The sequence below is a fragment of the Populus alba genome, chromosome 18, assembly GCF_005239225.2.
Source record: "Populus alba chromosome 18, ASM523922v2, whole genome shotgun sequence".
Lineage (NCBI taxonomy): Eukaryota > Viridiplantae > Streptophyta > Magnoliopsida > Malpighiales > Salicaceae > Populus > Populus alba.
Genome location: NC_133301.1, coordinates 9,637,763 through 9,659,690, shown reverse-complemented (window position 1 = coordinate 9,659,690; position 21,928 = coordinate 9,637,763). Strand labels below are relative to the sequence as shown.

At 29.5% G+C, this 21,928-nt stretch overlaps 1 protein-coding gene and 1 long non-coding RNA gene across 2 annotated transcripts; both read left to right on the top strand.

Moving 5' to 3' along the window:
- Positions 1–6,292: 6,292 nt before the first annotated feature.
- LOC118050667 (uncharacterized) lies at positions 6,293–7,227 on the top strand. The gene is made up of 2 exons (XR_004687906.2): positions 6,293–6,832; positions 6,957–7,227. It is a non-coding gene; the product is annotated as an uncharacterized lncRNA (long non-coding RNA).
- Positions 7,228–17,908: 10,681 nt separating this feature from the next.
- Positions 17,909–21,313, top strand: LOC118050671 (FRIGIDA-like protein 4a). The gene is made up of 3 exons (XM_035061087.2): positions 17,909–18,941; positions 20,200–20,375; positions 20,450–21,313. Exons 1-3 carry the CDS (start codon positions 18,053–18,055, stop codon positions 21,071–21,073), a joined length of 1,689 nt encoding a protein of 562 aa, XP_034916978.1. The 5' UTR covers positions 17,909–18,052; the 3' UTR covers positions 21,074–21,313.
- Positions 21,314–21,928: the final 615 nt, after the last annotated feature.

Genomic DNA, 21,928 nt, shown 5'->3' with positions numbered 1-21,928 from the left:
TATCATATGAAGAATATGAATAAGACTTTTTTTTACGAAGAATATGAAAAAACAGAACATATACTTAAAAAAAAAAAACTCCATAACATCTAATAAATTATTTGGAAGATTTCAAATAAATAAGTTAAATAAGCTTTTATACATAGACTAACTAAGTATATGTATATTTATTTTCTCAACCTGCAATTTAAGATAAACCTAACACTAATTTTGTTTTAATTATAATAAAATCTAATTTGAAAACAATCACACCCCCATCATAAGAATTTGATGTTATCATCGTACTGTTGCCAACTAATCCTTTTGGAGTTGTCTTTTTCCTTTATAGTCCTTGTTTTTTTAATTTTTTTAATTTGGTCTATAAAAAACAAAATCTTCCAAAGTGACCCAATTAATTGTAGAATGTTTATTTTGTGTGAATGTAGTGAGATTTGTTTTCCCCAAAAAGAATGATATTTAAAATAGTGGTAAAAAGAAATGTGTTCTTCATTTTCTCAATAAGACAAAAATAATGTATAGACAGAGAACTCATAATATTTATAAATTTAGGTTATGTTTATTGTTAATGTCATCTTGACCTTTAGTAGCCTCAAATGTAAGTTTGATACAGACTTGGCCTGATCCTTGGATCCCCTAAACTTGGTCTAGGCCTATCCCCTGGTAATCTTAAATATTGTCCCTATACAAACACCTCAATGCCTTAATTCCAACCCTCCCCTCTCCCCTGGTAGCTTCAAATCTAGTTCCGGCGCGCATGACCTTGAAGCATTATAAAGAAAACTAAATGACGTGGGAGCTTTAATGTAGCTCTATATAGAGTTGATTGACATGATTGTGGATTGTTATAATGAAATTATTTTTATATTTTTTAGTGGTTTAAATTTAAGCTTTTGAACTAGATGTATTTTGATCTTTTTTTATGGCTTCAGTGGTCATTAAAAAATTATTTAGAGATATATGTGTCTTTTTAAATTTTTTAACATGATAAAAATACTCATTTACCTCTAAAATCAACAAAATTTAGAACTATTGACCAATGGTTTTCTTGGCTTTTCACAATATTCATAACACTAAAAATACTATTTTGCCCCCAAGATAAAAAAAAAAAAAAAAAAAAAAAAGGAAAAAAAATGGGTTGCTAGATAAGGATATTTCAGGTTTTTTAAATTTCCATGTACAATAAAATAACATTTTTACCTTTAGAAAAGACAAAAAATAAACTTTGTGTTTGGTGGTCTTTTGGTATTTTTCATGTTTTATTTTTTATTTTTTAATCAAAAAGCTAATGGCGCATGTTCTACACGCACCAGCAAGTAGGCAGCATCTGTGTCATCCATCATCTCCCTAGATGCGCAGTCATGCCCTCTTCCACATAATGTGGTGTGTGCAGGCTGATAATTGTTGAATTGCCACTAGTAATTAATTTTTTGTGTTTGTTTTTCTTTTCTCTCTCCTGACAACTAAAGTGCATAATTATCCTCCTTGTTTGTTCTTTGTCAATTTCAGTCCTCATTCTTTTGAATTTCTTATTTCGTCCTTATTCCTTTTATAGAAGTTTTTTTTTCAATTTTTCCTTGGAAATTACAATTTCTTATATGTTTTGTTTTCATTTTAGTCCTTATTTTTTTAATTTCTTATGATTTTTATTTTTTTATAGTTTCAGTCCTCCTAAATCCTTCCTTATTTTTTGTTGGTGTTTCAAAATCCATCCTTTTTGTTTTGATTTTTTTGATTTTGGTCATTTTCTCTTTTGTTTGAGTTTGATTTGTTTACAATATAGTCTTTCAATTCTAATTTGTGTATATTATATTTTTCAATTCGGTACTTCTACTTTTTAATTTTTTTTTCCTGACTCTTTTTTCAAAAGTTCTTATAGTTTAATTTTACCTTTCAAATCAAATTTATAGTTTTTTTTTTTCAAATTTATTAATAATTATATTAATAATATTGATGATGATGATGATGGTATAATAATAGTTAATAGTAATAATAATAATAATAATTATTATTATAATAATAATAATTATTATTATGGTTATAACAACAACAACAACAACAAAAATAATGATAATATTAGTTATAATGGTGGTGATAATAATTATAACAATAGTATAAAATAGTAATAATAATAGCAATGATAATAACAACAAAAATAGGGATAGTGATAGCGATCACGGTAATAATACTAATAACAATTATGATATTACTTATTGATAATAATTTTAATGGTGGTAGCTATAATGAAAGTGACAATATTATTAATGATAATAATAACGATGAGAATAGTAATATTATTATAATAATAATGGTAATAATTCATCATTCGATATTATATTTGTTAGGAATTAAGTTTCCCTTATGTTTTATAAATTATATTTTTTATTTGATATCCAGAATTACTGGTTTGAAAAATTTGCATTGACGTTCACTTTTATTTTTTGTCATATATTTTTTTTTTAACTTTTATCATTTAATATTAATTTTTTAAAATAAAAAAAAGTTATTAAAATTTCCTTTAAACATATTAAATTAACTAATTTATATGGAGTTAGCACTTAAGATTTATCATCTTGTCTGAGTTTATATCATTATAACAGTTATATATACAAGGAAAAATTAACTAGATGCAAACTAAATACTAACTTGATTACTCAACGCTCGAATCCAATCTCAACTTGACCCATAAGCACCTCAATACAGTCCTAACACGACACTAGAGCACTTTGAATCTTGTCCTAGCAAGATCCTAGCGTCTTGGACCCATTCTCAAGCTCCCAGTATGATCATGACCCAACTCCTAAGACAATGGCTATTAGCGTGGAAAAATAGAAGTTTCCAGAACTTTTTGAAGTCTTTTTTATTTTCAAAAGATTTTAAAATTTATTGTCAATTTTTGGGTATTGAAAATAAAAAATAAAATCAAACAAATTTCATAGGATCTTCAATTTTTTTTAACAAAAAAACATAAACAATACAGCACAATGCTTTAGACTCTTGAAAAGTCAAAACCTAATAATAAGTGATTCCAAATTCTCCAACTTAAGAAGACATTGTAAAGAATTCACCTATTATTTAATCCTTCTGTGTCATTCATTATTTTTAAATACGATCCAAACGACAGACATGCTTATTTTCTACGGTAGTTAATTTATAAGTTTCTTTCACAAGTTTATAATAAGAGAATAATCACCAACAAGGTAAGACCAGGGTTAAAAAAATTGTCCATATAAAATTCAAATACCAAACTCTTACCTCATTGATTACCAGTATCAAATCAGATAAGTTGTAATAATAAAAGGTATATCTCAACAGATCAAATCTTAAATTTATTTTTTAAAAAATTATTAGTTCGAGTTTTATAAATTTTAAAGGTCACTAAAAAATTATATGATTATTAATTTTAAAATCTGTAAAATTAGTTGAGATACAAACTAGTCAAATATTAATATTAATAAAAAAAAAAAAAATCAGATGAGTTCTTCTCACGTAAAAAAGGCAAAGAAACCCTTTCACGCGTTGTTGAGTTATTTTATTCAAATAACTTTGCAAATATAATAGATTCCATGGAAGTGCAAAAAAGGAAAGGAAAAACTTTGAAATCGAGCTCAGAAATTCTAGAAGACTGTAACGTAATCTTAGAAAATAAATTTCTTCACAAATAATTCTTCTGCAGACCCGAGAGGTGGTGGTGGTCTCTGCAAATATCACTTTAAGAAATCTATGATGCACTGTAACCCAAAAAATAAAGAGAGAAAAAATCATGGTCTACCGTCCTTATCAATGGCATATGGTGTTCCAAGTCGTTGGGTACTCTTTGACCGTATCTCAAATTTAGGGTTTGGATTTTATAGAAAATGTTATTTAAAAAAAACATTTTCCTCATTTCCAATGTGAAACAAACATTAGAAAAATAAGTTATTGAAAAAATATTTTTGAATCAACTTTTAAATTTATAATATTCACTATTATTATTATCATTCATTATTATTACAATAATTCCATCGCATCACAACTATAACTCACATCACCATGTATTTTTATTATTATTATAATAATAACTATTTTATCATTATCTTATAGTAACCCTAAAAATATTATTATTGCTATTATAATCAACAACCACCTAGTATTATTTTATTAATAATATAATAAATATCGTGTCATCATTATATTATAATATTATAACCTTATCACCACCACTATCATCATAAATATCACCATAATTATTATTTTTTTTGTTATTTATAACTACACTAACAACCATCATTTCATAACTAATCAAAATTAATGTCATCTTTGTCAAATATATATTCTTATTCTTCTTATTTTATTATAATAGTTCAAAAACCATGAATAAAAATAATTTATTCTATACAAAATTTTCTTTGATGCATCTAAATAACAGAAAATAACCTAGTTCTCATGAAAATGGAAATGAAACATTTTCTGGAAAAATAATTCCTAGAAAAACAAGTTTTTATTTTTACTAAAAGAAACTTTAGGCCGGGATTGGTTTAGTTGTTCAAATAAGAACATTTCTTATAGCGGGGAAATAGCAAATACGAAAGAGAGGGGGATTTTTGTTTGCTTGCAATCAGTCTTGCGGTTAGGCATTCCAGCAATTGCTCCGTATATATTAATATAATATCAGTGATATATACTAATTTATTCTCTACCCTCCATTTTTGACGCGTACAGCTCATATATGTTTTGACTAAGGTTAGGCTAACTGAACTCTGGTTATTTTCACAATTCACATTTTTTTCTTAATGTTTTTAATTCCATTCCTATACTCTTAGTCCATTGAGAATTCAGTCCCTACATCACTAACATTTTTATTTTCTGTTAATTCATTCCCATTCTTTTGTTGTTTGGACTTCTATTCAAGGTTAATAACGGGTTATTTCGGGTTTTTTTTTTAATTTTTTATTTCATAAATAAAATATTCTTCTTCTTTTTTAAGAATCAAAATATATCACATAAATACAAGAGAAAATCTACTAGATTAAAATATTTACTAAAAGAATTATAACTTGCAATGATTATCAAAAACATTTATATAATACAAAAATATTTTTGAACAAATAAGTTTTTAATAAAGTTGTTTTCTACTGGAATTAATGTGATTTAAATTGTATAAGAGAAGTTTTTCGATTTATATTTAGCCAAGATTTGTAGAATAAACTGAGATTTGAAATAATATAAAAGAATTAATATAATATAAAAATTACCAACTATTTTGATTAAACAGAACGAAATTGAGAACCTTATTTCTATTTAAGAGAAGATAAAATAATCTTAAATTATATTACAAAGAAAGTTGTTAGTGATGGAGGTGGGCATAATAAAAATAAAAGGATGGACATAACAAAAATATAAATAAAAGGACTATCTAAAGAAAATGTTGGCCGTAGAGGGACTACATAAATGATCTAACCCTCGGGAGAAATAGGTTTTCTTTATCTCTGCCTCGTCGACTTTCAAAAAAGGTTCCTTTTTTTAGATAATATTTTAAAATGTTCTCCAAAGAGAGACTATTTCCCAAATAATAATAATAATAATAATATACACCAAGTTAAGTGTTCCTATGGATTGGGAACCATCAATATTAGCACAATCAAATAGACAAAGAGATTTGCTCCCTGCTAAATTTAAATTTAAATTCTAGCTTTATAATTACTAATATTATAATTATTAGAAATTTAAATAGTTATTAACTTTAAAATTTATAAATTAATTAAAATATATATAAGTTGACCCGAGTATTTATGATAATAAAAAAAAATAATTTGAAGACCATAAATTATTGATAATAAAGCCAAGTGACAAAACCATGAATAAATTTAAATTAATTATGAATAGAAGTTAGCTAGTGGAATTGGTAATGTTCTGTATGAAGTCATCTAAATAGCATTTGACTACTGTCTTAGTATATATATATATATATATATATATATATATATATATATATATATATATATATATATATATATATATAATTGAAATAACAAATATATAAATAACTTGTTTTCATATAATTCTAGTTTAAAAAATACAATCAAATATTTTAAAATACAATCAAATTTCTATTTTTATTTCAAAATAATAAATTAAATATCTAATCTTTCCCATCTCATGCTCGAAGATATTTCAATTGATGACCCAATACCATTCAAAATCAAAGAGAGACAGCTCAAAGAAATGAGAACACGACAAATCTGATAAATAAAAAAATAAAAAGTATTCCATGCAAGTCTTCCATTCCAGGGTAAAAAGAAAATAACCCGTCAAGACGAAAAGCTAAGAATAGTATGAAGGAGGGGAGAGAGAACAAAGAAAGAGAAAGCAACGCGTCTCTTCTTGTGAGAAGCCACACAATTCAACGCCACGAGGCAGCTTCGAGGTCACTCTCTTGAACGAGTCAATAAGATGAGCCGCCGAGCGAGTCAAATAATCCCCTAATGATATTTTTTTTCTTCGTTTGGATTCGATTTTCACTTGTCTTCGACGAAATAGTGCAGCCTCCGCGTTTCTTAATTGCCTCGAAGTTTCTTTCCTAACGTTCATATAAATTCCTCGCAAACCTCTCTATGCGTCTCATATCCTCTCGTCTTCTCGCTCTGTCACATATCCCCTCTGAGTTCCCTACCCCAGCTCCGTTTTTGTTTCTTCTTCTTCTTTGATACTAGTGTGAGATCATTACCAGTTCTGAAGATGAGTTCCATGAGATTGCATGCTCTTCCCATCATTGGCTTCATGTTCTTGGCACTCTTGGAGTTTGGTTTCGGTCAAGGCACGGCTCCTTCCCCTGCAGAAGGCCCATCTAATGACGGTAGGCAACTGTCTTGATTTTTTCATTTCTTCATTTCTGGGTACCTAAATGTACTGTGCACTGAGTTATGCCTTGGCTTAATTGGGATTATCCTAATGTTGTTAAATGTTGGTTTTTGCTGCAGGCAAGACGATTGATCAAGGAATTGCTTACATCCTTCTCATGCTGGCTCTTGCAATCACATATCTCTTCCATTGATGTATTTTCTCTTAGACCAGTTTAATGTATTCAAATTCTTTGTGTACTCTCTCCTCATATTCCTATGGAGAAATTGCAGCGATTGTTTTATCTTATTCATCTCCTTGTAATGTATGCTATGCTGCTTGAGCACTGATCAGAGAAGATAATTTTGGGCAAATTTGATTTGCCTCCCTCGAGTTTATCGACTGTTTCAACTCATCTCAATTTTATTTTTTTTTACAGTAATTATTTCCCTCAATTAGTCAAATTTCATTGCATTTTCAATTTCTCACAAGCCCTGAACTTTGATAAAAGATGGGCATTTAACTCGCTGAGATGGTCAGTTATGGATAGGCATGAGCTTGTCTCGGTATATATTAATTGAAATGGGTTTAAAAACCACATTTACTCTTAATGGTCGTATATGTAATTACATGTCCAAACTTGCTTGCAACATCAATGAATATATTCCAAACATAAAAAAAAAACTAACAATATAAAGATGTCTTTGTTAATTCAAATCCTAACAGTCAATAACCAAGATAGCAACATAAAATGGATCATCTAACCCTAATAGTCAATATCCAATTCATAAAAAAACAAAATGGTTGGAGTGTTTTCACATAGAATAAAAAACAAAAACATTTAAAATATAAAAAATAATTTTTATAATTGTGTGCTATTTTTATGAATTGCATTTTTCTTTTCAAAAGAAATTGTTTTGTTAAGTAGAACATGGATTAATGAGTTGAAGGATGTCTTTGAAAATACACTTTCGATTCACTTTTCCCATCATACAGTAAACAATTATACTACTGGTAGGGTTAATCTTAAAGTGACAACATATAACTTAAAAATAAAAACAAAAAAAAAATCAAAATATCATGTTCTTGTTTGTCATATTTATTTGTAAGTATGCATTTTTCAAAAGTGCAAGGCCAAAGCCTAATTTTTACCATTCATATAGGTCCAACGTCTATTTCACAAATGATCAAATCGATCGAGGAGTCTTCTATTTTTATGGACAGATGTTGATTTTTATTTTTCTTGAATGATTTAGTTAAAGACTCCTTTATTTAGGGATGGATGTTAAATTTTTTGAATGACCTAATCAAGGAGTCTTTTATTTTTTATGGATATATGCCAAATTTTCTTCATACCTTTTTTTTCGCAACCATAAACCATAACTTGCATTATGTGCTTTTAAAAGCCCCTTTCTTATAGTCTCCTACCCCTTATGGTTATTTTTGATTTTGGGTTTGGGTGGTATCTAAAAACTATTGATTCAACTTTTGATTCCTTGGACATTCACATTGATCCATTTTATGAAGCTTTCAATCCTGGGAAAGGAAGCGGAAAGATTGAATCTTCAAAAAGACTAAGGCCTTGGTTGGCAAGATCGGGAGGTTTGGCGTCCTCTTAAGAAGGAATACCCAACTTCTAGGGTCCGATAACTTTGAGAAAAAAGCAGACCATTAAAAGTTAAAAGTCATTTTTGATTAAAAAAAAATATATTTCATTCATGTTGATAAGTTTTATTCTCTAAAAACATAAAGAACAATCATTTAAAAAAAAAATATGACCTATTTGTTTGTTGGATATCATTCTTTATAACAATGAATCATTAACAACATAATGTAAAGCAAGACTTTATATATATAAGAGACAAAACATTTACGTAGAATCCAAAGTTTTCTTTTTAAAATAGTTTTTTGTTGTTGGAAAATCCTTTCATTTTTTCTAAAATAAAAAAGCCAAAATCATGAGATAGCCATTTTGTCTTACAATCCTAACTAGCATATACCCATTGTTTATCAATAAAATGCCTCAAAATTGCATCCTGACATAGAACATATTTTGGGATTTTGATCAAATAAGTCTAATTTTCATGAAAATACTCCTAAAATTAAGTCTTGATGATTTCATTTCAACAATTAAACTTAAATAATTACAATCATTAAAATTTGCGACATGATCCTAAAACAAGAAGGATGATTTTCAAACAAAATGATAGTTGACTAAATTTATAAAGTTCTTGAAAAGAATGATGATGATGTGTTTAAGTCTCATAATGGTTGATGGAATGGTAAATAGTTGAACTAGCTGGGGGCAACTTTGTTTGAAAGAATCTATAATGAAGATGATGTAGGTGTGCCATATGATGGCTAATGAAAAGATAAACATGATTAGATATATTGGGAGTAATGTTTTTTGAAAGAATTTGGGATGATGATGATGATGCGTTTGTGTCTTATAATGTCAAATGAAAAGATGGACATGATCAGATCTATTCGGGCAATTTGATGATGATGATGGTGGTGGTGGTAATGATGCATGTGTGACCCATGTTGGTTACTAGAAAGACACAACATGATGATATAAAAAACTTTATCACTTATTGGATGTGTAAAGCCAATAACTTTTTTATAATGAAAATAAGCAAGATTGAAGTCATAACTATTATGGTCCAAATTTGTGTGATGAATGAACCATACCCATTCATTTATCAAGAGAGGAAACATGATCTTTAAAGGCATTGATAAGTTTGAAGTAAGCTAAAGATCTTTAAAAAATCTAAGAAGATTGAGATTTTAAAATGATCAATTTTTGCTTCCCTATCACCCATAATAGGTAAGCTTCCAAAAACAAATTAGAATAAGTCAGCTTTATCATGAATCTTTAAAAAAAAAATTAAGAAAGTAAAATCATATGTCAATCTTAAATTTTAAATATATATTCAACTATATGATTTTTAAATTATCTCAATAATGATATTTTCTTGAGAATGATATTATGAAAGGAGATCTATAGTCCAACCATACACCAAAAATTTAGTCAAGTGCCAAGGATTCAACCTTATATGAGGAGTTTAACCATGCACTAAGAATCCAACCTTGCACCAACAATTCAACCTTGCGCTATGGAATTTAACCTTTTGTCAAGAACCCAACCATACACCAAAATTCAACCTTGTATCAGGAATTCAAACTTGCACAAAAAAATTTAACCTTTAACTAAGAATTCAACCCTTTCTCAAGAATTTAACATTGTGTCAAAAATTCAACTCTACATCAAGAATCCATTCCTATACCAAAAACCCAACCCTTCACCATAAATTCAACCATACATCAAGAATTCAACCTTGCATAAGGAAGTCAACTCTATTACAAAGAGATGTCAATCCAGGAATTATGATGCCTTTGGACAAATCTCATAGCTAAGCAAGTTAAAATAAACTTTACGTTTAAGAAATCACTTTAACTTGGTCATTCTCTAAAATGATTGTACTTTTTAAGAAACCATTTTTAGTTGGTAACTTTATAAAATGATTATGTTTTTGAAGTTTCAGGTGGAAAAAATTTGAAAACAAAACTTTTTACACCCAACATTTCATTTTAAGCCCGTCACCTCTAATGTCAATAAAAGATTTTTTATAACAAGTTAATCATATCCCTTTTAATGGAAACAAACTCAGAAGCCCATATTTGTTTATGGAAAAAATATTTTAATTCTGTCTATTTTGATGACAAAAACATTGTAAGCCACTACAAACAAGGACTTTTACAATCTTTTTACTTTTGAGTCTTAGAGACTCCAACAAATTTGATCCCAATAAGGTTTTTTTTTTTTTTTTTTTTTCCTATTTTGAGCCCAACAAAGCTTTAATAAATTTAAGTCCACTAAGACTCAAATAAATGTAATTGAGTAATGCTATTGTAATGTTTTTGGGCCAAACAAGGCTCTATCAAAATTGAGTCCAATAACACTCTATAACACTTTAAACCTAATTGAGGTAATGCTATTATAATGTTTTTTGAGGCCCAACAAGGCTTTAATCAAATTTGAGTCCAATAACAAGTCTCTGTTAAATTTAAACCTAGTTAGGTTCTTTGTTTTTATTTTGAGCCATAAGGGCTTTTACAAACTTTTTTCTTTTAAGCCCAACAAGGCTCTAGTAAATATAAAACTAACAAGACTTTAACAAATTTGAACCCAATAAGGTTCTTTTTTTTTTTAGCCTAGCAAGACCCTTGTAATCTTATTTTAGCCCATCAAGGCCTTAGCTAATTTGAGTCCAACAAAACTCTAACAAACTTAAACAAAACAAAGTTTCTTTTGTATTTTGAGCACATCAAATCTCCTATTATTATTATATTTTCTTTTTTAGTCCAATAAGGCTTCAATGAATTTGGGATCAATAAGGGCTTTAACAATTTATTCAAATTCAAAATTTCTTGAGGTTGGTCACCTTTTAATTTGACCAAATTCAAACCTTTATGATGTTGGTTATCTCTCGATTTAACCCATTCATATTTCAAGTTAAGGTTGGTTGCCTTTTGATTTGACCTATCAAAATGTCATGGCATTGGTTGTCTCTCGATTTAACTAAATTTAAAATTTTGCAAGGTTGGTTGCCTATTAATTTGACCAAATTCAAAATTTCATAAGATTGGTTACATCTTGATTTGATCTATTTAAGTTTTAAGTTGAGATCTTTTGATTTGACCAATTTAAAATTTTAAGTTGAGGTTGGTCTCCGTTAAATTAACCTTTTTATTATTATTTTTAAGACTGCTCACTTCTTAACTAGGTTGCTTTTAAAGATCTTTAGATACACTATCTTTTCCTTACAAGCTTACTAAACAAAGTCTATAAAAAAACATTTCTCATAAACTATGTAGCATAAGCATTATAAATAGAGGTCAGTTCTCATAACCTAAACTTGACCCATATTTCTAAAAAAACATTTTTAAAAAAGCAAAAACATATGTTTTCGATGCATTTTAGCTATTCATACACCCATTTTGCGAGTCTTAAACATTTTTCTCTAACTAATATCTTTTGGAAAAAATAAAAATATTTGATTGTAAAGTGAAATTTGGTTGCTTGCTCCCTACGTAATTGTGGAAATGAAAAATAAACTTGACTATAAGTAGAAGAATTTTTAGAGAGAAAAAGAAGTGCAAAAGTAAAAAAAAAAAAAAACACATGGCCATCATTGGTGGAAGTAAAAAAATCCAGAGGAAATAGAGGGAGAGAAAAACTTTTAGATTGAAGAATTGATAAGAAAAAATAAGGAGTGAAAGAAAAGGGAGAGATTTTTAGAGATGAAATAAAGGGAAAAGAAAAAAAATTAACAAAGGAAGAACAAGAAATATAGGCACCTTTTTTAATTTCTTTTTGAGCTCTCCACTAATAAACGATCAATAATCAACACCACCATATTAGCAATATAGCGCCATCAAAAACCACCAATGTCAAAGCTCTACTCATGACAACCACAATTTCTCCTCCATTTTCTAGCCAACAAGTATCCCCTTTTCCCTCTATTTTTAGGGTCAAAATCTACCTTTACTATTGACAATTAAACCACCACCAATAATCACCCAATGACAACCATTATTGCAGCCTCTCCTCATGCAAGATAACACCATAAAAAATAATAAAAATAGTGGCAACAACAACAATAAAACAATAATGAAAATAGTTAAGAGAAATACAAAACTAAACTTTAAAGGTCTTTGATCTCCCTCCACAGATAAGGGTGAACGACATCATTTATATAGGAAGGGAGACCAAGAATTGATGCACCTATTGAAGTAACTCATGCGCCTCCCAACCTTGCCAATGAGTGAAACGAATTGCCAATATTAGTTGTCTTTCTCCAACATATGCCTTGCACGCGTTACCACTACCTCTAACTATTTTAGTCATTTCTAGTCCACCTTAGCTATTTATAAAATCGATCAAATAGCCTAAATAAAGTTTTGATCATTTTTAACATATTATTAAATTTTTATGATAAAATACTAGTTTTTTGTAATGATTTTGAGACTGATTACATGTGCGTGTATAGACAATCATTTTTACATTATAATGTGTTTTACATATGAATGTGCACAATGAACATGTTCAATGAGTTTTCAAAACAATATGGTATGAGCATTTTCACATAAAATATAAAAAAATAATTATGTTATTTTTATGAATTGCGGTTTTGTTTTCAAAAGAAATTATTTAGTTAAACATGAACATGAATTGGTGAGTTAAAGGTTGTCATTGACAATACCCTATTGGTTTATTATTTTCACCATACAATAAATTATTATTATATTGATAGATTCACTCTCAAAGTGATAACATACAAACAAAAACTATCATGTTTTTTTTTTTTATCATCTTTAATTTTAAATATGCATATTCAAAAGACTGGAGGTCAAAAACCTAATTTTTATCATCTATACAGGTCAAATGTCAAATTCACAAATGACCAAATTGACGAGTATCATATTCTTATGGACAAACATCGAATATCTTCACGAATGGTTTAAATAAGGAGTCTCCTATTTTTTAGGGATAAATGTTAAATTTTTTGACTGGTCTAATAGTAAAGTCTTTTAAATTTAGGGATGGACATCAAATTTTTCATGAATGGTTTAATCAACGAGTTTTTTTTTTTAGGGATAGACATCAAAAGTTTTTGAAAGGTCAAGCAGACGAAGTCTCTTTATTTTTAGGGACCGATTGTTGATTTTTTTGCAAATAATTAGCAATAAATTATGAAATAATTCTCATAAAATAATTTGAATATGTAGTGGCATGTGAAAAATAAATTTACAAGAAAACATATATAAAGGTAATCTTTCATTTGAAAAGATACAATAAGGGTGGCATTAGTTTTCCTTTAGACATAACAAATCTCTTACTTGAATCTCTGAAACCAATACATGATTTAGGATTCATAATTTCCTTTAATTACTAAGTAGTGACTCCATTTTATTTCTCATTTTCTCTTTAGTTTTGGAGCTCCCAATTTATATAACAACATGACTTATAATAGATTTTGATAGGTAAATAACCTTCAATGGGAAAAAATTAGTCAAAATTTTGAAACATGAGATTAAATGAGTCTTTGTGATTTAATACCATGTTTTTGAGGATTTTTGATTAAACCTATAAAAGTATTGAGTACTAGAACAATATTTATTTAATTGAGTTGGATCAAGATTATTAAGTTATCATGCCTGATATGACAAGTTTTTCTTTAACACCACCCAAGATGGATAGTGAAGGTTAAATTTGAGGACATGTTTGTTAAAGTTAACTTGATAATTAAAGATGAGCAAATACCAATATTTATAAGTTAAAGTATATAAGAAGAACTTTAGAAGGAATTAGTATTATTGTTACACACTTATAAAGACTATTGTACTTTATAAAGACTATTGTACTTGAGATTATAATGTAATGTCTAACTTAAATAGAATTTTAGTTGAGCATCTTTTACCACTTAAGCTTGGGTTTAAGCCACATAAACAATCTTTATAAATAATGTCTCTAAACATGATTGATCATATGAAGGAAGAAATCAAATGCCTTATAGAAGTTAAATTTATTAGGCTAATAAGGTATGTTGAGTGGTTATTTAACACACTGCGAATATTAAAAATAAATGGCAAATTAAAGGTATATATAGATTTTAGAAATATAAACAACTCTAAAAAATGAACATCTTATGCTAATGGCTGATATGTTGATAAATGCAACATTTGTTACTAAAATACTCATTTTCATATATGATCACTCTAGTTATAATTAAATCTTGCAAGTCTAAAATGTTAGTATCTTATACCAATAGTTGATATGTACTCAACTTCACAGATTTCCACTTTAGTTATAAACAAATCTTTATTATAAAGAAAGATGTTAGTAAAATTGTATTCAGATGTTTTGGTTCACTACAAATGTATGTATGAATGAAAATGTTATTTAGATAAAAAAAAAGAATTATTGATGCAACATACCAAAAGACAATGAACTTGATCTTCTATAACATGATTAATTACAATACAAAGGTATATATTGATTATATTATGGTAAAGTCAAAATCAAAATCTACCAACTTAATGAACTACGTGTTGCTTTTGAACAAATACGAATGAGCAACTTAAAAATAAACCCTTTAAAAATGCATTCATGGTGTGCAAGTAAATAATTTATTAGGATTCTTAGTGTATCAATAAAACATAAAGGTTTATTAGCAAGGTTTATTTTCTAAGGAGGTTCATTTGAAATAACACATGAAAAATTATAACATTTACTAAGTTATTGAAAGGAAAGAGCTCTTATAAGTTTTAATGGAATGAAAAGCAATATGTTTTCTTTAAAGATGTAAAGACTTATCTAGCAAAACCTCCAATATTAGCCCCTTAATGTTGTACATTTCAAAAACATGGATCAATTGATAGCATGCTGGCATAAAAATTAACTCAAGGCATGAACATGCTATGTATTATCTTAGTCGTGTATTCACAAAGATTAAAAAATATTGCTAGGTATTATGACCTTCCATATCTAAAAAAAGGTCGAATAACTATATAATAATCATGTTAATTTGATTGAGAAATTTCTAAAAAATGATTTAATACGGAAGGTCATAATCTTAATTTATCATAAAGATCCCAAGTTTGGAAAATGGTCCCCTAACTGATTTATCTTTAATATTCATATAATATTAGATTAATGAATCTAATACTTGATTTACAAATCTAGAGTAAAGATAAAGTTTATGGGACAAAAATATTTTATAAAAAAATTATAAAGTTGTTATAATTATAAGATTTCTAGTGCATTAAAGCATTGTTCCTAAAATGTTCATAGTCGGTGCTCTCTTAAATACTAGACATTTATTAGAGTCGTACAAACTAGTATATATTATGTTCTTTTCTTAATGAAAGGAAGTATTTGTTCTAATAAGCTGAGGTATAATGTATTTATAAAACTAATATATAAGTTTTTTGTCATAAGACATGTATACTGAATTGACCCGCATGAGAATTCCAAATGGAGAGATCATTTATGTTTATTGAAAGACTCACATGACAATGGTGTAAGTGATTTTTAGACTTAAGATCGCAAAGTTATCTTATATAAAGAATGTTATCCTTTAATCATGTTACATGTTATCCTAATCATGCTAACGAAGGAGTGAACATTAGGTATAACATGAACTATATGAGGACAATTGAGTGATCAAGAGAGTATTCACCACCCATGTTATAATGTTTAAATTAAAATATTGTTGATAAAAAGGATAATAATTATATTAAGAAACTAGTTACTAAAAAGTTGAATCAAACCACTTATGACTCTCTTAATATTTGGGGGATAATGACAGGTTGCTAGACATTTTATTTGATCTTTAAATATATATATAAAAAATCAATTGTTGAATTGATAATAAATTATTTTGTTTAATTTATTTAATCTTATTTTATTTAAGATTATGACTTATATTTGGGTCAACTTATTAAGGAACCTATGGGTCACACATAAAAACCATTGGTTAGAAGTTAAAAAAAGGAATGATTAATCAAGTGTGACTTGATTGTAAATAAATTTAAAAAATAAAGATTATAATGTAATTAAAAGGATTGCAATTCTAGACCTATAAACAATAACGCAAGGACTTGATTGAATTTCTAAAATTAAACTAAAATAATATATATGATATTATTTTAAGGGCAAATTGATATTTTGTCATTTTAAGATTTTTTTTTAGTTTCCCTATAAATAGAAAGTTATGCCTTTTATTTCTTAAGGTGAAAAAAATATAGTACTTAAACACCTAAAATACAAAAAAAAAAAAAAAAAAAGAGCTAGCACTCTAATGTGTATCAATCCAATCTCTTCTTAAAGTGTTTAGAAGATTTCTTACTAGTAGTTTCGTGTGGATTACTATTAGAAGTCGGATACTTTGGTTTACAACAATTTAGCTTTGAAGCAAATATTCAAAGTAAAAAATAATATCTGATTTTCAAGTCATATAAATCCTAAACAACTCTAGATCTATCTAATAGTATTTTCAAGAATCCTAAAATTTTTTAAATTTACATTTTTTATGACATGTATGTGTTTAAAAAAAACCCAGTAATAACATCATATACCAAAATTTCTAAATATAGCAAAGTCCAAAGTATATATCATCCCATAAAAAAATATATTTATAATTTTTTTTTTCATAAAAAATAATGAAAATATCTAATTGGATACGAGTAAGTGAATTCTATCTTTGGTCCAAGTGAAATTTGATTGAAATTTTATCTATAGGAAGTCAAATTGAATATTACATTAAGTGAGTGATATTAGGCACCTAATTGGATAAAGTTGCCATCCCAATTTGCATTTGAGCTTGTTATTTTGTTAAAGAAAAAAAGTAGTCAAGAAAATAAGGGTAACATTTATTATTTTAAACAATGGATTGATGGAAAACATTAATAGATATATTAAAAAAAAAGTATTTTATCCTTCAATTTCTTTAGTAATGCATCATATATGTTTATATATCTAATTTGGTTTAATTCTAATACAAACTTTAAAAATTCAAACAACGGACCTAATAAGATGAATAAAGGAAATTGCCATAAAAATTAAAAATGAAAGAAGGATTTGATTGTAATTTTTCATATTATAAGAATAATGTGAAAAACATTTCCATTGAGCGGTGATGAATATAATAAAAAAAAGTAGGATATTTTTAAAATTGTTAAATTAAAATTGTATTTGGTTATGCAATATAATTATTAAAAAAATATATTTTTTAATTAAAAACTTTATTTTAATTAAAAATCATTAATTTATTATTTTTCATATTGCACAAAATAAAATATAATTATTATCTGTTTGAAAATGTATTGTGAATTTTTTTTTTAAATACATTTATTAAATATATCAAAATAATATTTTTTATTTTTTAAAAATTATTTTTAATATTAACACATCAAACTAATCTAACAACAATTAAAAAAATATTAATTTAAAATAAAAAATTAAAAAAATTAAAAATTATTTTTTTAAAATAATTTTGAAATGCAAAATAAACAGTGACTACAAACGCAAAGGGAAAATACGGAACCAGTCATAAATCCTTTCCTTTTCCCTCAACCACCATTTTAGGGTTTAGGGTTTTGAAACCCCCCGATCGATCATTCATTCCTTAAAGAATCAGCATCGTTTCACAATCTTCATCGTCTTCAATCAATGGCGACCGAATTAGCAATCGAAACAGAGAGAACGCAAAAATTCTTCAACGACATCGACGCGCGAAAGACCATTCTATCGTCCTGTACCCAACTATTCACAACCTTGACCACTCACTTCAAATCCCTTCAAAACTCCCTCTCCCAGAAATCCCAATCCCTGGAATCCAAATTCCAATCTTTAGAATCCAATTCCCAGCTAACCCTCGAATCCCTTAGTTGCAGAGAAAAATCCATACCGGAACGCGAGTCAGCTGCTGCTGCCAAAGTCGAGGAGCAAAGAGAGACCGCGTTATCGGAGTTCCGAAATTCCCACTCTTTCGATAATTTATCGGATTCGTTGAAGTCTTTATGTAGGAGAATGGATTCATCTGGGCTGTTAAGATTTGTAGTTTCGAAACGGAAGGAATCAGTGTTTCTTAGAGCGGAGATTTCACGTGCGATAATGGAAGCTGTGGATCCTGCGAGACTGACTTTGGATGCAGTGGATGAGTTAGTAAGAGATAAAGTTGGGAAAGTTGGGGTTACAGATAAGAGGTGGGCATGTGGAATACTGGTGCAGGCGCTTTTCCCGGAAGGTAGTTGTTTTGGAAGGAAGGATAAAGGGCCGGAATTTGCACGTAGCGTGGTGGAGAGGGCTGCTGGGATTTTGGAGAGCTGGAAGGAGGAGGACGACGTAGAGGAGAAGGCTGATGGGGAGGGTGGTGGCGGAGGCGGCGGTGGAGTCGTGGGACCTGCGGAGGCTGTGATGTTTTTGCAAATGGTGTTGGGATTTGGGCTGAAGTCGAGGTTTGATGAGGAGTTCTTGAGGAAGCTTGTGGCAGAGAATGCATCAAGGAGGGATATGGCGAAGCTTGCAGCTGCTATTGGTTTTGGAGAGAAAATGGGAGGTATGTAGGATGTTAATTTGATCAGTGGATTATTTGTTCTTCAGTGGTAATTGCTGTTCTGTGTGGTCAGTTCATAAGATTGTCAGTGACATTTGTTGCAAGGTTTTTCTGTTCAACTCGCTACTATTTTGTACTTTTGGGTGTTGCGTTTCGTTCTATACCTTTTTTTTTTGGTGAGATTCATTGTTGTAAATGAGGTCATTGCATAATTAGTTGGCATCAAAGGACATAATAATCTCTCTCTTTGTATGATTAATAGATATGATACTGTGAATCTGAAAGGGCACAGCTTCAGTATCTCCAAATGCTATGTAAATTATGCCAAAAACGCTTTATTCTGTTTCTAAAGAACTCGAGGCTAATGCTCTAAGAGTTGAAGTGCCTATGTTCAAAATCATTTTAAAATTACCTGCATTATTGCATTTTTGTTCCACTAGAAATTGTTTCTGATGTTTTTGACATTTACAAATAATGCAAGGTCCTATCCTGGTACTACTACATCTGCTTGGTGTGGCCTTGTTAAGTTAATTGGGAATTTGCGTAATGTTTCCAGGCTGATGCTTTTGAAAGCCAGCGTGGACAATGCATTGATATCACCTGGGAAGTGATAATTTATTTAAATAAAACAGACTTTACCAAGGTGATGGAAACAATGCTATACTGCCCTGACAAATAAATGTATAAATGACATGCGAGAGTTGAACTGGTTTTGCTTACACCATTGTGCATAGAACTGCTTATTTCCTTTTCTGAAGAATGTTCTTTGTACGCTTAATTGAACTAGACTCTTTAAGTGTTCAATGGTTCTCACCAACCATTTGTCAAAGAAAAAAAAAGTCTGTTAATTTTATTGGTTTGCCATTCCAACAGGGGCTGGATCCCCTTTAAATTGTGCATGCAACTTTGTTAGCAAACCTCTTATTTTGGTAGGCAGAGTTTATCTGTGTTGTGACTTCAGATAATAACAATGACTGATTTGGTCAATCTCTCAAAAAGTTTTCTGTATTCCCGGGAGTAATAATCCTAATCATCATTTAAGGTTAGTTGACAGAATATCTTTCTTGCTTATTTCTTAGTTCATATGAACCAAACCTGCCTCATTCCTCCCCTCATGAGAGGTAGTTAAGTAGTGTATGAGCCCTAGTACTGGTTTCAAGATATGACTTATCACTGTGTATATGTCTGTAGTTTGTTTAGCTGAGAGTTCAAACAAGTGTTTATGGTGTTAAACTTTTTTCAATCATAAATTGTTTTGCAGATATAATTGATGAATTGGTGAAGAATGGGAAAGAGATAGAGGCTGTATATTTTGCTTCTGAATCTGGTTTGACGAAAAGATTTTCTCCTGTATCTCTACTCAAGTCATATCTTAAGAATTCCAAGAAGATCACAACTACTGTCTTGAAGAATGGAAATTATAGTGCAGCTGCAACGGTGTGTCTAATCTCTATCTACATTGTGTAATTCTAATGACATGAAATATTTGAGTCTTATTAATTTTTTTGCAGGATGAGTCAAGTACCTTGGAGTTGAACTCTATTAAAGCAATCATCAAATGTGTGGAAGATCATAAGCTTGAAACAGAATTTTCCCTTGACAGCTTGAGAAAACGGGCTTCTCTGCTTGAAAAAACCAAAGCAGAGAGGAAGAGGGGTACGTCAACTGCCACTGCTACCAAGTCTCAAAACAAGCGAGGCCATGGTTCAGGTGGTGGCCGGGACAGTGGACCTACTCCTTATCGACAAGCCAAAGCTGCCAAATTTTCAAACAATTATTCCTCTTTCAGCCGCAGGAATGCTCCTCCCCCTGCACAGCATAGCCCGGCTAGAAGATATTCTGGGCCATTCCACTACCCTAGCCAGAGTGTCTATGAGGGCCCTGCAGCAGCCCCGTATGCATCAACTTATGGTATCTCCCACGCTCAAAGCCCTTCTGCAATCTCTCAACAACCCTACCATCACTCTCAAAGCCCCAGTGCAATTCCTCAACAACTCTACTCACAGCCAGCGGAGAACATGAGTGCTGCCGGTTTCCGTGCCAGTGGTTCTTATGGAAGCCAGACCAGTTATGGGGCATATGATTACGGCTCTGCTGCACCCGTTACTTACCAACCTTCATCCTACACTCAATAAGATGGGAGGAACCTAGCCAGATGTTAAGATTTTTATTTTTATTTTTTTCGGTCTCTATGATTTCTGGATGTGGCCCTCTAATCTTGGGACCCGCCCCCTTCATCTCCCTTTCCCGTATAAAAGTTTCTTTTGGTCTTATCTCATGACTGGATATGATGCCCATGCCTGTAACGCTGATTACCTTTATATGGAGCTCAAGCTGGATGTGATTTCCGGGCTGTGAGTTTTAAATGGTTTGGCTATCGAGCATTGTATTCTTTCAACTTCTTTCCTTGATTGGAGTTGCCATTGGCTGCCTATGCTTGTGTTTTTGCCAAATTTTGGTTAATCAAACCAATTTCGTTTGCTGCTTGCACTTTTTTAGGTTTAGTATCTTCTTATTAGAAGGAAGAAATGAATAACAAGGAACATATTAATTAAAGAATTCGTTGATCTATTATCAATTAATAGATTGGCTAAAAATCATAACAGTTTAGTAATCATGCTAAAAATCCAATTTAGTAAGAACATGGCTATAATGGGTAACAATTAGTTAGTCCTTGTAATTGATAGACGTCATTCTTTTGGCCACAAGAGGTCTGAAAATAACTCTCAAACATTCAGACCAATGGAGAAGCTTGTATTAGATGTTCTATAAAATGGTTATTCATCATCTAATTCTCTATATAAACAAATAACTACACATGGATAGAGCAATAATGTCCCCTTATAGCTCATAATATTGCCACCTTTTTTTAATGCTATTGACTCTCCTAGCACAACCTCATAGTCAACTTTTGGGGCTGATGACAAGATTAGATGGTAACAGGTAGTTTGACTAAACTGTAGGTAGATAATACTGTCTCCTTCTAAAAA